Source organism: Penicillium expansum (assembly GCF_000769745.1).
Source record: "Penicillium expansum strain MD-8 chromosome Unknown contig284, whole genome shotgun sequence".
NCBI classification, from domain to species: Eukaryota; Fungi; Ascomycota; class Eurotiomycetes; order Eurotiales; family Aspergillaceae; genus Penicillium; species Penicillium expansum.
Window position 1 is genome coordinate 172511 of NW_015971188.1, and position 13506 is coordinate 186016.

The 13506-nt window shown below is 48.9% G+C and overlaps 5 protein-coding genes across 5 annotated transcripts; 3 read left to right on the forward strand and 2 right to left on the reverse strand.

Moving 5' to 3' along the window:
- Window positions 1-881: 881 nt before the first annotated feature.
- tom70 (putative mitochondrial outer membrane translocase receptor (TOM70)) lies at window positions 882-2847 on the reverse strand (the record flags this gene model as incomplete). The annotated part of the gene is made up of 3 exons (XM_016745819.1): window positions 882-2375; window positions 2423-2502; window positions 2553-2847. 3 exons carry the CDS (start codon window positions 2845-2847, stop codon window positions 882-884), a joined length of 1869 nt encoding a protein of 622 aa, XP_016602266.1.
- A 422-nt stretch (window positions 2848-3269) lies between these two features.
- On the forward strand, window positions 3270-4040 carry PEX2_085500 (Aminotransferase, class IV; the record flags this gene model as incomplete). The annotated part of the gene is made up of 1 exon (XM_016745820.1): window positions 3270-4040. The coding sequence occupies one exon, from the start codon at window positions 3270-3272 to the stop codon at window positions 4038-4040; it is 771 nt and encodes a 256-aa protein (XP_016602267.1).
- A 162-nt stretch (window positions 4041-4202) lies between these two features.
- On the reverse strand, window positions 4203-5566 carry PEX2_085510 (tryptophan--tRNA ligase WRS1; the record flags this gene model as incomplete). The annotated part of the gene is made up of 2 exons (XM_016745821.1): window positions 4203-5118; window positions 5175-5566. 2 exons carry the CDS (start codon window positions 5564-5566, stop codon window positions 4203-4205), a joined length of 1308 nt encoding a protein of 435 aa, XP_016602268.1.
- A 4284-nt stretch (window positions 5567-9850) lies between these two features.
- Window positions 9851-10915, forward strand: PEX2_085520 (uncharacterized protein; the record flags this gene model as incomplete). The annotated part of the gene is made up of 2 exons (XM_016745822.1): window positions 9851-9857; window positions 9954-10915. The coding sequence occupies 2 exons, from the start codon at window positions 9851-9853 to the stop codon at window positions 10913-10915; spliced, it is 969 nt and encodes a 322-aa protein (XP_016602269.1).
- Window positions 10916-12176: 1261 nt separating this feature from the next.
- Window positions 12177-13348, forward strand: PEX2_085530 (uncharacterized protein; the record flags this gene model as incomplete). The annotated part of the gene is made up of 5 exons (XM_016745823.1): window positions 12177-12285; window positions 12343-12352; window positions 12406-12561; window positions 12608-12881; window positions 12929-13348. The coding sequence occupies 5 exons, from the start codon at window positions 12177-12179 to the stop codon at window positions 13346-13348; spliced, it is 969 nt and encodes a 322-aa protein (XP_016602270.1).
- Between the last annotated feature and the right edge of the window lie 158 nt (window positions 13349-13506).

The window sequence follows — 13506 nt, forward strand, 5'->3', positions numbered from 1 at the left end:
AGGTTCACCGCTGACGAGGACGTTTGGGTGTGGGAAACCCCTTTGAAATGGAACTCAACTTGATACTCAGTTATCAGTAAACCTATTCAAATTTTAAGAAGTCAAGATTCAAGAAGAAACTAAGAAGTAAAGTATCCGGAAGCTTAGGAACAATGAGGTATGTATGAGAAGTGATAGTGTGAGATAAGCAAATGACGCCGTTGGGCTATTTCAACACGTACATATATGTATATACCCTGGCTCGACCGAACTTCCCTACAGGATATATACGGGCTAAATACAGAGAGTATATATCAACTTACTTAACCTTTTGGTGATTTAGTCCCTATTCTTCTTCGACTTTTGAGGCATCAAAGGACAAACAAAGTCCGGAGATGCCGATAAGGGGTGGGGTCAGCTGATGTGGAGACGCACGTCATGGTCATCCGCACATCACATCTTCACTAGGGGGAAGTAGCTAACTATAGGACAAAGTATGGATTATTACTTACATGTATTCAATAGCAAGCTTAGAAGTATTCTATAGGTATACAGTGCGTTAATCTGATGTTAATGAGCACTCTCATTTTCCTCTATGGTACACAAATTACTACATGGTCAAACCCCAATGCACTTACCCGGGCTCGGTTTGCCGTCAATCGGCCCATCCCATCCCGAGACTCATCTCAGACAGACCCAGGATCAAAACAAAAAGAAAAGAAAAGAAGGCGGACGGGGAATATGTCAACCGATAGTAAATACATGCGGAGAGAATAGTGAACCGGGGATCCAAAGATACCGAAACCGGAAGAGAAAAAGGCTTAGACAGGAATACCCAAACCGGGGCGAAGAAAGAAGCGAAGAATCCAAGAACGAAGAACGAAGATGATCCGCTGACTTGCTTACATGCCAGGAGCACCACCGTTCATGGCACCCATGGTGTTCAGGCGGGCAGCTAGTTGGGGGTACTTCTCCTGAACTTCCAACTGGGTGCGGGTGGCCTCGGCGTAGGAAATGGCGTTGATAATCTCAGCCTCGGTGCGAGCCAGCTCAGCAGCGCGCTCGAAGTACTTGAGAGCCTGGGAGACCTTGCCTTGCTGGAGGAGCAGCTGGGCCATGGTTCCAACAGCAATATCGCACTCGGGATCAATGATGAGAGCCTTCTGGCAGAGATTCTCGGCCTCCTGGAAGTCGTGCTTCCACTGGAACAAAGCAAGAGCCTTGTTGATCAGGGGCAGAACGTTGATGCCCATAGGCTTGCTCTGCTTCTCCATCTCAACAGCCTTGTCAAACTTTTCAATGGCCTCGGAGTAGTTCTGCTGGTCAAGCAGAAGCTCGCCGTAGTAGTTGTATACATCGGGGACTTCCTCGAAGTTCTTTACTGTCCGGCGGAAAGTGGCCATCGCTGAGGCAACAGAGCCCATCTTGTATTGTGTCACACCAAGTTGAATGTGAGAGTAAATGAACGAGCGGTCAAGGTCGATCGACTTCTGGTAGTCCTTGGCGGCCTCGGCAAGCTCGGTCAGGATGAAGTGCAGCTGAGCACGGTGGTAGTAGATATCGGGGTCGTCCTTGTTGTGAGTAATGGCAAGCTCAAAGTCATCGGCCGCAGCATCCTTGTTACCAAGCTCCAAGTGCAAGCTAGCGCGCTTGATGTAGCTTTGAACCAGGGAAGGAGAAAGCTCGACACTCTTGTCCAGGTCGGCCAAAGCGCCAATGGCATTACCGCCGAGGTAGGTGAAGGTGGCTCGCATGTTAAGGGCCAATCCTTCAAATTCGCCGAGCTCGCCGAGCTCAAGTGCCTTCTCGAAAGCGGCGGCAGCCTCTTCGTAGCCATCGGCAGTCTTCTTGCCCATGGCGATGAGACCCTTACGCAGCTGGCCCTTGCCAGACTCATCGCTCAACTCAACCGACTCCTCCAGTCCCTCGGGGAGGTCCTGGGGACGGAAGCTCTGAAGGTAGTTGGATACAAAGGTGGCACTAGGCAACTTCTTTGTGCGCGCCTCCAAAATGGCCTGGCTCTTCTTCTCCGCAACCTTCTTCAGTAGGCGTTCGAGCGAATTGCGGCTCACGTCGTTGGAGAAAGCATCAATGATACAGCTGGCTGTGAAGTCGAGGAGAGCCTCGCTGTACTTTTCAAGGTGCTCATACGCAATGGCTCTTCGATTGAGGGCCTTAACGTATTCGCTGTCCATGGCGAGAGCGGCGCTGGTGTCCTCGACAACCTTCTCCCAGTTGGACTGGACATTGTAGCAGGCGGCGCGGTTGGAGTAGAAGACGGGATCGGGCTTGCAGATAATGGCCTTGCCGTACAACTCAATCGCGTTGGGGTAGTCCTTGATTCCGTAGGCCTTGTTACCGGCGGCCTTCAGCTTGGCCGCATAGGCGTTCCGGGTCTTGACTTGTCAGCGAAAGTGTGAGAAAAAGATATTGCTCGACATACCTCTTCGGAAAGCTCTCCAATAGTTGCCTCATCCACTTCGGGAAGCTCATCAGTGGGCTCCTCTACCTTTTTAGGAGACTCTGGAACCTTGTCAGTCATACGACCACCGTCTTTTAACATGAGCACATACCATCCTTCACTGATGCAGCCTTTTCTTCCTCGGCCTTCTTCTTTTCTTTCCGTCGCTGGTTCTTGCTCTTTTTGGGTGCTGAGGAAGTGGGTTTGCTGGAATCGTTCAGGTAGTAGACGACACCCGCGCCGGTCACGACAACGGCAACACCGGCAATGGTGTAAACAACGGCCTTGTTTTCTGAGACCCAGTTGGTGATACGATCCCAGACTGATGCCGATGATGACTCAGTCAGCTTTGATGTATCGAGCACCACATTTTGGGCGGGCGTAGGTAACGGCAATTCGTTCGACATGATGTGTAAGGGAACCAGGCAAAGGGAGCGACGCGGCTAGTTCTTTGAATGTATGCAGATGTCAGTATTCAATCGATAAGCCAGGCGCAGTTAGGCTGAGATGGAAGACAATGGGTTCACTAACCAGACCTCGACAGATGGAGTTAGAGATGGGGAAGTTCGGGAATGATGAAGCTCAGAGGAAAAGTCAAGGGTTCCGTTGGCCGGGCCGGCCAATCACGCGCACTGCGCCGGTAACACTCAAGTTCTCCACAACACATGTTCGGATTGAACAGACTTGGCTCATCGGATCTTTTTGTATTCTTCCCTCCCTTTCTTCTTCAAATTTCCTCCGAAACAAAAGTCGTGTGGATTTATCTACTATTTAGAAAGACTGACTTGGTGACTACAGCAACGACCGTAAGCCATTGACTTTCGCAAAAATGACCGAGAACTCTTCAAGCCAACAATCTTTCGAGATTTTTTCCTCCCTTCGCTTTGACCCGGGCCTTCCAGATGCAGCCTGTCGCCATGCATCGAGCTATCCCGATCCTCACAAATCCCCCTACTACCTCCTCGCTTATCACCAAGACCGACTCATAGCTGCTGCTGCTCATTTCCAATGGAACGAGGCTCTAAACTGGCTGCAACAAGACTTGCAAGAATTCGAGGAGTTCCTCGACGCGTCAATTCCGGACCGAAGCAAAGCATGGAGGCTTCGGATTGTAGTGAACAGCAAAGGGAAGGCGAGAGTTGAGGCGAATGCAACAGCAAGCATTGATCTAATGAGTTTGTTCATTCCCTCTCTACATACGAGCCCAAACCTGCCGATATGGCGCGTCTATGTCGATACCAAATCAACAATTCCTTCGGGATTCACCACGCATAAAACTACCGCGCGTGATGACTACACGTCTGCAAGGCTGAGAGCGGGAATTAATTCGCCGGCAGACCTTGCGGAGGTGCTGGTTGTGAACCCGGATGGCGAGGTTATGGAAGGTAGCATCACTACGCCGTATTTCTTGCGGGACCATATGTGGATCACGCCCCCGCTGAGCAGTGGCGGCAATGCAGGTACAACACGGAGGTATGCGTTATCTCAGGGTTTCTGTCTAGAACACACCATATCCCAAGATGAGCTTGTGGATGGCGAGTTGTGTTGGTTGAGCAACGGCGTAAGGGGGTTCATTCGAGGCCAGGTCATAGCCAAGTAAGAATTTCCCATGCTACATAGTATGTACCTATGCACCAACTTCGATGGGTACATATGTGGACTAGTCGATGATTGAATGCTATTGATAAATTGATGAAAAGGCTATGAAATCATACGTATTTTTGAACTTGATTGCTCCAGAAAATGCCCCCCTCCTCCAGGTCTATTTCTTAGCCTTCTCGACCACCACTGGGTTGGGATTCCCCTTCCACTCCAGAGGGCGAGGACGCATGTACTCGGCCATGATCTCATCAGTGACCTGTGCCCTGCGCTCCTGGAACCCTTGGACATAAGTCTGAAGCTCAGCAATACATTTCTGCTTAATCTCGCCGGTCATCAACTTTCCAGCCTCGTAATCGGTACGGATGCGCTCCAGTTCCTCGTCATCCTCGAGGAAGAATGTCAAGTACTGGAATGGGATATCGTTCTTGGTGTTGCCGCCCAACTCGCGGTGCAATTCCGCGGTGTCCTGGCCACCTGAGAAAGCGTGCTTGTTGATCTTGTTCTTGATCTTGTTGGGCGTGTCGCTCATGAAAATGGCGGAACTGTCAACACTGGCGGACATCTTGGATCCAGGACCCTGGAGGGCGGGAAGGAAGATAGAGTGGATGAGAGAGGGCTTCTTGTACTTCATTTTCTCCGCATGTTCGCGGCACTGGCGGAAGTAGGGGTCTTGGTCAATGGCACATGGAATCAAGCAAGGAATTGATGCCACCTTCTTCCTCTCGGTACCGAAAATGTGGGGGAAACTGGTAGAGAAGGCCGCGGCGGACTGGGTGGCACAGAAGTGGAACTCGCCAATGTTGTTGCTGTCGTTAAACCCGAATGTGCCCTTGACCGAATTGATTGTGATTCTCTTTGCCATCCGGCACATGTTCTCGTAGAAAGCACCACCAATGAATTCGAAATCACTGAAGATAAAAGTCTTCTTCATATCGAAACCAACAGCAATGATATCCTTGGCGTTTGCTTTTGTGTATCTCTTGGAGTCCTCAATCTCAATCTTCTGAGAGTGCATGAACTTCTCGTCGTCAGTCATCATGATGACGAGGGGAACATCGAAGACGTCCTGGAGCCATCTACATTTAGATCAGTTTCCGGTATCTACCCAAGCGTTCATCGAGACTAAACATACTTGGTGAACTCAAATGGCACAGTGTGTCCAACGTGCATGCTGTCGCTACTCGGCCCACGCCCAGTGTAGAGGAAGAATGGCTCACCCTTCTCATGCTTATCCAGAATCTTCGACAGGTCACGGTGACTGAACACGATACTCCGGCGCATGAAACGGTGTGGCCGATGGCCAGTTACTTTCTCAAAGCGTTCCAGTATGTCTGCATTGATGGGTGTGGCTCCAAATTCCCTGGTGAGCTTCTCATAGTCGACCGGCAACAGCTTGCCAGATTCATCAACTCCACCGGAGACATCGAAGGGCGTCACGATCTGGCCAACGGCCTTGCTGTCCGAGGTTTTCTCGTCGAGGCTCAACGAGTTGAGCGCCGGAGGCTGGGTTGCTTCGTTGGCCATGGTTATTCCTTTCACCTGGTGGAGATTAGTCAATTTTAAGTTTTCAATTGCAGCAGTCAAAGGGCGGTTCTCACTTTATTTTATGGTTGAGGAAATGGTGAATTTCTTCTGCTGCCCCTCCTGCAATATCGCTGGATGAGTCAGGAATCCTGCTATCAGTGGGCACTCTCATTGGCCCATTTTATCCAATATCAGGTGACCTGGTCTAACCCCGCGAAAGCCTTCCTTTGTGCTTCTTAATGCTTTCTTGTTCAATTAAATCTGAGCCGATTGAAGTGTGAGTCTCTCCCTTAGAGGACCCATGCATTTCTGGGGTGTCTGTGCTGTATTCAAAGTGTATATCTACAAATAAAGTGCATTAAGAGCAATCCCTAGAAGTATATAACACGCTTGGACTATAGGTATAAATATATATATTTTTTTCTTAATGACAAAGAAACATAGATAGGCTTTTTTATTAGTGCCCATATCCCATTATGAAGTATAGAGGGGTTTCAGGGCTGCTACAACAGTACATAGAGGCTTGAAGAACTTGGGCTTTCACTCTCAAATGTATGAAGTAGGAAGTCTAACCTTCCTTTGTCTGTGTTAGTAGTGACTATAGGATTCCAAAGTCACGGTGCGCAATATTTCAAATGTTTCCAAAGAATTTCTCCCCAAAATCTGCCATATAGGCTGGATCATCTAGAAAAAGGTATCTGTAACGCCTCTAGACACCCGTCAGTGTTCAGTGGCCCCAGCTCGAGTATATTGGAGTTTGGGCTACTCAAAGCTCCTGGAAGTGTTCCTGTTTTACCCGAACTCCCATCAGTTATACCCACAGAAAATAGCCGGGTACGGGTTGATACACCAGGATGTGGGGATCACTTTGAAAATCCAAGCTGCAATCAACAGCACAGAATCCATAGTAAGCAACCCTTTGCCCATCCTGTGTTATATCCTCACCAATATAGGATCCCTTCTGGTCTTGATAAACATTGTATGACGGTATTTTAATTGTTGGGCTCCCATGAAAATGATCCTAAGTGTAGTGTATGGTGTGTATGGTTACTACAGCGAACAGATAGGTTATCCATTTTTCGCATGGGGCGAGAGTACTATTTTTTCGGCGTTGACGATTGAAGCATTCTTGGACTCTTAGCTTCGACGACAGGCACGGAAGGTGAACCTGGATCTGTATGATCTGCGGTGGAGTTTCTTATTGAGAATCTGAGACTAGCTTGCTATCTCAGTGCTAGCTCTAGCTGTTATGTCGATAGTATGCGTCGATGCGCCATTTGAAGAAACGATTTTTAACAAATTTTGAAGCATTTGTATGGCTGGTTGCTTGAATACGGTACTTGATCGCTTTTGTCATCCTCAACTTTGGGCATCAGCCGTCAATCCGATGGGTGCGATGCTACTCAGAGTATCTACCCAAACTTCCCCGCAGCTGTAGGAGCAGCCTCCAACCTCGTTCGATATCTATTGGACTTCATCATCTCGGCCCCTACGCTTTCAATTATGTACAATATGGGCAAAGCGTGGTCCCATATGCTCGCTGGGGTGTCTCGGCCATTTTGTGAGATTCCACTGGTGTAGTGGTTATCTCGTAACGGCGTACAGTTTCGAATAAAGCGACGGTCTAGAGCCAGCATGATCCAAGGATTGTCGATGGTGGAAGCGGGGCACTCTGCTAGGGCACCCCGGCTTCCCGCATGCTGCCAATCCAATAATCCCAGTCCAAGTGTGGTATAGATGCGCTGTACGGAGTACGAAGTATATCAGCCCACTTAGCTCACAATAAACACTCACTACAACCCACCAACCAGTACCCACATTGCCCCGCGCACCCGCATCGGGTACCACCCCATTCCGCCACGGAATCCCCTCAACCCGAAACTACATGCAGCAAGCCGCCGCTAAGCACGCCTTACTCGATGCCTGTAAGCCACTGTATGCGACATACAACCCCCTTACGCTGGACTATCGAGTAAATCTCCACAATTTAGAAACCAGCCAATTGTATAACTCGTGACATGTGTCGGCTAGTCCTAGGTCAGGATAACGAAGTAGTAGACTTCCGCGGATATGTGGGTCAGTCATGTTTGAGATTATGCCGGTAAGCTTGTCTTGTCGGTCTGCTGCAGATGCGAGTCGCTTTCTTTTGATAAGGGCGGGATACGTTATCGATACTTTGGTGAGGGAGAGAAAGTTGGGATTTGATATCAACTTTTGGGACTGTCGGAGCTCCGGAATGGTCCGGTTGACACGTAGCTTTGTCGTGTTGGATTGCTGAGAGCCGTGGGAAATGAGACCCGCCTGCTTTGTTGGTATTTCATATGGAGTAGGCTTTTTGAGGTTGGGATATATTCCGAATCAGATTCCAAGGTCGGTTTCACTGCGTCAGATAATTTCCGTGGTGGGGGCGAAGAGCCGAGGCTATGGTCTCATAAACTCCTTTTTTCCCCCTGTGGACTTGAACTCGAATTCAAATTTGGACTATAGACTCCTCGCTAGTAAGTTTGACCCTCTTCCGCGTGTAGTACGGAGTACAGCAGAAAGGTCTAAGAGGGTGCAGAACTCACAGTATGCAGGGGCAAAGGGCAAAACTGTCGAAACTTACAACAAACCTCGATGTAATTTCCAGTATTATGAATGGTAGGCATACTTATTAGTATCAATGTGTCATTCGCCAGTTACGGATATTTGACTCTAAATACACTTATTTTAAGTATCCGAGGTGAAGGAGATCATCTCTAGATATGTATGCACCTGGGCAAAATACGCGGTATTGAAACCAAAGCCAGCCCATTATGCAGCTCGCCCAATCAAGACTACTAGGTAAGTTGCCCCAATTTCCCTTTTGTGCCTTTCATTAGTTTGTGATCCTAGTGGATCATCGTGTCGTTCGGATGTCACTCTGCCTATGTCGTAGATAAACAAGGACCACCCAACACAAAGATAAAATAAGAACCCCCCTTTGAATGTAAAAACCAATCCTGTTCTAAAGATAACCAATTGTGCAGCCTTGTAGCTAAATGCGTCACTGTTCCAGCAAAGGGGTAGCCTGGATGGGTCGGGAGCTTGGACAGTAATCCAAGACATGCACACACACCCTAGACCATCATGAGGTTGTATCAAGCACCCAGAATATGTTATAAGGAGGTTCAGCTCAGTACACTAGCCAGTCAGCATCAACAGTTCCCTCCCTCCACGCGTAGTGATAGGTGTCGGGTGATGCGGCGGATCAGGCAATATGGATGGTGGTTGGCTGGATGGAATCTCCTATCCAGCTTAGGGATAGATTAGCTTTAGCAGAAGGATGTAGACGGATGACATGAGTCGGTAGTTGGGACGTCACTGTATTGAGTCAAGACGCGTGCGAATCAGAAATGACCATCTTGACGCATGACACCCCTGGTCAATCACTCGCGACTGGACGGGGATCTTCACCCATTTTCATCCTGGGCGCCCACTTTCCCTAAATCAAAACTGGATTATCTCAATTTGTGATATGAAGAAGTCATTTTGTTTTTCTTTCTTTCTTTTAGATCTGGCCCTTGGAAGGAGATTATAGGTCACCGGGTGGTTGCGCGTGGAGAGAGAGATGTACCTGGGTGAAATATTGGTTTCACAGGTGCCTGGCCCGGAGCTTTTAAGAAAAGGCATTTCCTCACAGTTTCTTTTCCTTTTCCTTTTTTTTTTTTCTTTCTCACATTCGACCTTGGAACCTTGGAACCTTGGAATTTCCCAAGAGCCGTATTGGGAATCTAAGGAGCTCCACTATTAGAGCGGCACCTTCGTCATCCCGTTCCCCCTCAACCTTGGATCTTTGAAAGAAAGAGTGTTCTGGATGTTGCATCGGAGTCCTCGGACTCAGACTTTGATAGTAAGATATCTTTTGATTTGATTTTTATTTTTATTTTTTATTTCCAATTTTGGCCCAGTTTCCAAGGTTCTTTCTTCATTTCTGTTTTGTCGTCATTTGCAATTTCTTTTCTATTTCTTTTTATAATATTTGGTGGAGTTTCCCACCCCGCAAGTGCTTAATGCACACTAACCAGGAGAAAAAAAAAACAGATGAGAAAACATTCTCCCTCAGATCCTCCTTTTTCATTTTCCTCTTCTTCCTTTTCTTCATCTTCTTCATCTTCTCTCTATCCTTCATCACGTAGTAGTTCATTTTCCCCAAGTAAGTGGCTCAATTACATGCCTTGGTTATAACCATTTTGAGGTTCCGGCTGTCTTTTCCTCCCCTCCTTTATTGGCCTACACCCCTGCCGGTTCTATATTCACCCCTCAATGACATGTATTAAACAATATTCTGTCGGCTATCGCGATACGTTTTCATACATTGTTCGCTAAACACGTGTGGCATTCCCATTTCATACTAATTAAAAATTAGGCCTATCATCGGCCTCGCACCGGCACTCAGCATTCCATCCAAGAGATCATTTGGAAAGTCTGATCACCAAACACGGCTACCCCACACCTGTGTCACTGTCCTCTTTGCGAGACTTGACAGCCACCTCGTCTACTTATACTCCCCCTTCGCCACCTCGTCGGTCCCGTTATCCGGATACCATTCCGATCGACGCTTTTGACTCGCTTACCTTATCCTCATCCACGAGACCCATTCCTATCCCAAGACGCTCCGGTCCAATATACGAGGACCTCCCAGTGACACCACTCACCGGTCGATTTGATCACGACTCCTATTTCGACGATTGGGAACGTGCGTCTCAATCCGCCAAGTCCCGACAAATCCCTTCAATCCGGCCTACCCGTCGCGGCCAGTATCCATCGCAACCCCCGCCATCCTCAACAAGGATGCGTTCTGATAACTCACCTTACTACTCCCCGGCTGCCTCGCCTATCATGTCTCCACGACGCTCAAACTCTCCTCAACCAACTCGCTCTCGGACCCAGAACCCATCCAAGGCCAAGCAAACCCAGAACTTCCATCTCGGCAGCCTGCCCCGGTTCCATCCCGCTGTATATCAGTCGAGCAGTACTTCTCACAACGCCACTTCCCAGCCTCCATCTCCTCGCCAATCCCGGCAGTCTACCTACCGCACTACGGCCGGGTCACGGGACATGATGTGGCAGTACCGTGAGTTCATCGAGGGTGTCCACCAAGGTCCTTCGGCGCCCCGTTTAGACCCTCTGGTTAGCCCGGGCCCCGTCACGCCCCTGGCGCTAGAGGCGGGCGATTACCTCACTCATGGCTCGATGAACAACACATCCGAGCGGACTCCACGAGATGTCCCAAAGAACTCCGGCCCTCCGGCTGAGCTGGTGGAGAAACTCATTGCCTATGAGGAGAAAGCTCGGCAGATGGCCCGAAAGTCTGCCAAGGGCCGGTAATAGACCTTAGGTCATCCCTCCCCAGAGTTGCATTAAAAGGTTGTTTCTGTTTATTATTCATTAGACAAGTGGGTTCCCTTAGACCTCTTCTTTCGTGCCTTTTTTTTATATCTGCTTTCTGGTGTTCTGGAACAAAACGAGCTCACCCCACGAAGCTGATACAGTGTGCATGGGGGCTTCTGTTTTTTTATCTATTTTTTCGTTCTCATTTTTGCATTCTCGCCATTCTCGCCATTCTCGTTCTCCACGATCAAACATCCTCGGCCTCGGCCGACTACTGCGTTTGATCTTGCATCACGACCTCATGTATCTAAATTATATACCCCGCTCTAGTCCAATCTCGGACCTTGGCATATTCTAGTGGAAGCCAAGTATCAACCTTTAATACGAAACATTACATCGTAGTTTCTTTTTTGGTTGAAACATACCACAGTAATAGGTACCCAGCTGCCGCTATGACTGGGGTCCTTCCAACCTTGATGGTTATAGGCTGTTAAGTGCCAACGTCCTCTGAGGCGCGCTGGACATGTTGGTTCGGCGGGTTGACACTTGGATGTGTCTGTTGGACCATCAACCTCATTTGGAGTCCGCCGTGTTGTTCGCATTGCCCAGACGTGGAGTGCCTTTCTGATTTTCAATTAATCCGTGCAATGACTTTTTATCTTGATGTTTTTTTGAGACTATACGACTTTCCCCTAGCGGACTTTCCTCCGAGTCCCGCTGTATTGCCCTTGGGATTGGTCCTGGTTAACTCGGATTTCATAGAGATCAGATAAGAGATGACATACAGGCAAACCCTCAAAGTTAATCCCCAGATTTACTACTCCATAAAGGGCTAGCTCGAAAGTCACTTTCAATATGCGCCTGAGGCACCACCCGCGATTCGGAGGAACACCCACTCTCCCCGAGAGGAATCTGCGGGGCCCAAACGATCATTAAACCAACTCCCCTCAATAATATTTTCCTCAATTACTCCATTACAGTCAAATATATACCCCGGCTTCCCCAGAAAAGACGCGCCAGTTGGAAAACTCCTCCTTGGGAGCCCAGCAACCCCAAATCACTCTATCCTTATCGCCATCCGTTACCGCATCACGATTTGATCGCCCGCGCGTTGCGAACAAACACCCTACGATTTGCGCGAGGCGTCCATTCTGTGACACATTGGATCTGCGATCCACAATTAAGAATTGGGGAAAATACTTGAGGCTCTTGGAGGATGTCATCGGCGCCGGCGCCCATACCTGTTTCCGCGTCTGATATGACGGGCCAACAGAAGGCGGAAAATACGCTTGCTCAGTCTGGGACATCAACGTCGAATTACAAGGGCTTTGTGGCGGGTGTTTTTTCAGGAATTGCGAAACTCAGTGGTACGTTGTTCTCTTATGCTTTGATTTGGACTTGGGGCTAATTTTCGGTTTCTACAGTTGGCCATCCGTATGCATAACCAACTACTTCGCCTTGGGTCAATTGTTAACGAAATTGCACAGATTCGACACCATCAAGGTTCGTCTACAAACTAGCAAAGATGTCCAATTCCGAGGACCGTTAGATTGCACGCTGCAAACTTTGCGAAAGGAAGGATTACAAGGGTTTTATAAGGGAGCTACACCGCCGCTGGTCGGATGGATGGTGATGGACTCTGTGTAAGTGTTCTGCATTAATAAGAGGAATTTTACTGACCACCTGTAGCATGCTGGGCTCGTTGACTCTATATCGCCGATTACTACTCGAAAATGTCTTCTCGAAACCTCACATCCGCCCTTACCTCCCCTTCTCGAGCTACCAGCCCGATCTCGCAACCCTTCCTAGTTTCGGACATGGCATTGCAGGTATCATGGCCGGTACAACGGTCAGCTTTGTCGCAGCCCCAGTCGAGCACATCAAGGCACGCCTGCAGGTGCAATACGCCGCCGACAAATCGAAGCGCATGTACAGCGGGCCGATCGACTGCCTGCGAAAGATGGTGAGTGCCAATGGGTCCACACTATAAACACCAACTAACATGGATAGGTTCGCACGCATGGCATCAGCGGCCTATACCGCGGCCTCTGGGCGACGGTCTTCTTCCGTTCCTTTTTCTTCTTCTGGTGGGGCTCCTATGATGTCCTGACACGCTACTTCAAAAATAACACTACGCTGTCCGCCCCTTCGATCAATTTCTGGGCCGGTGGTATCTCCGCCCAATGCTTTTGGCTCACCTCATACCCGTCCGACGTCGTTAAGCAGCGTCTTATGACCGACCCTATGGGTGGTGCGCTGAATGACGGCAAGCGACAGTTCCGCGGCTGGAAGGACGCTGCAGTCGCCGTATGGCGTGAGCGTGGGTGGAGAGGGTACTGGCGGGGCTTCGTGCCATGCTTCCTTAGGGCATTCCCGGCGAATGCAATGGCCCTGGTTGCGTTCGAAGGTGTGATGCGTACCTTGCCCTAACTCCTTCATGGTCTACACGAACCCAAAATGATTAAATATACCAAAAGTCTCCTTACTAGATAATTATTTAGAAGAACATACCCATTGTTTCATGGTTTATTTTCCCCTGAGGAAAGTTAGTTGTAGGTCGTGGCAGTCCGTAATCAGGAATGTCCTAT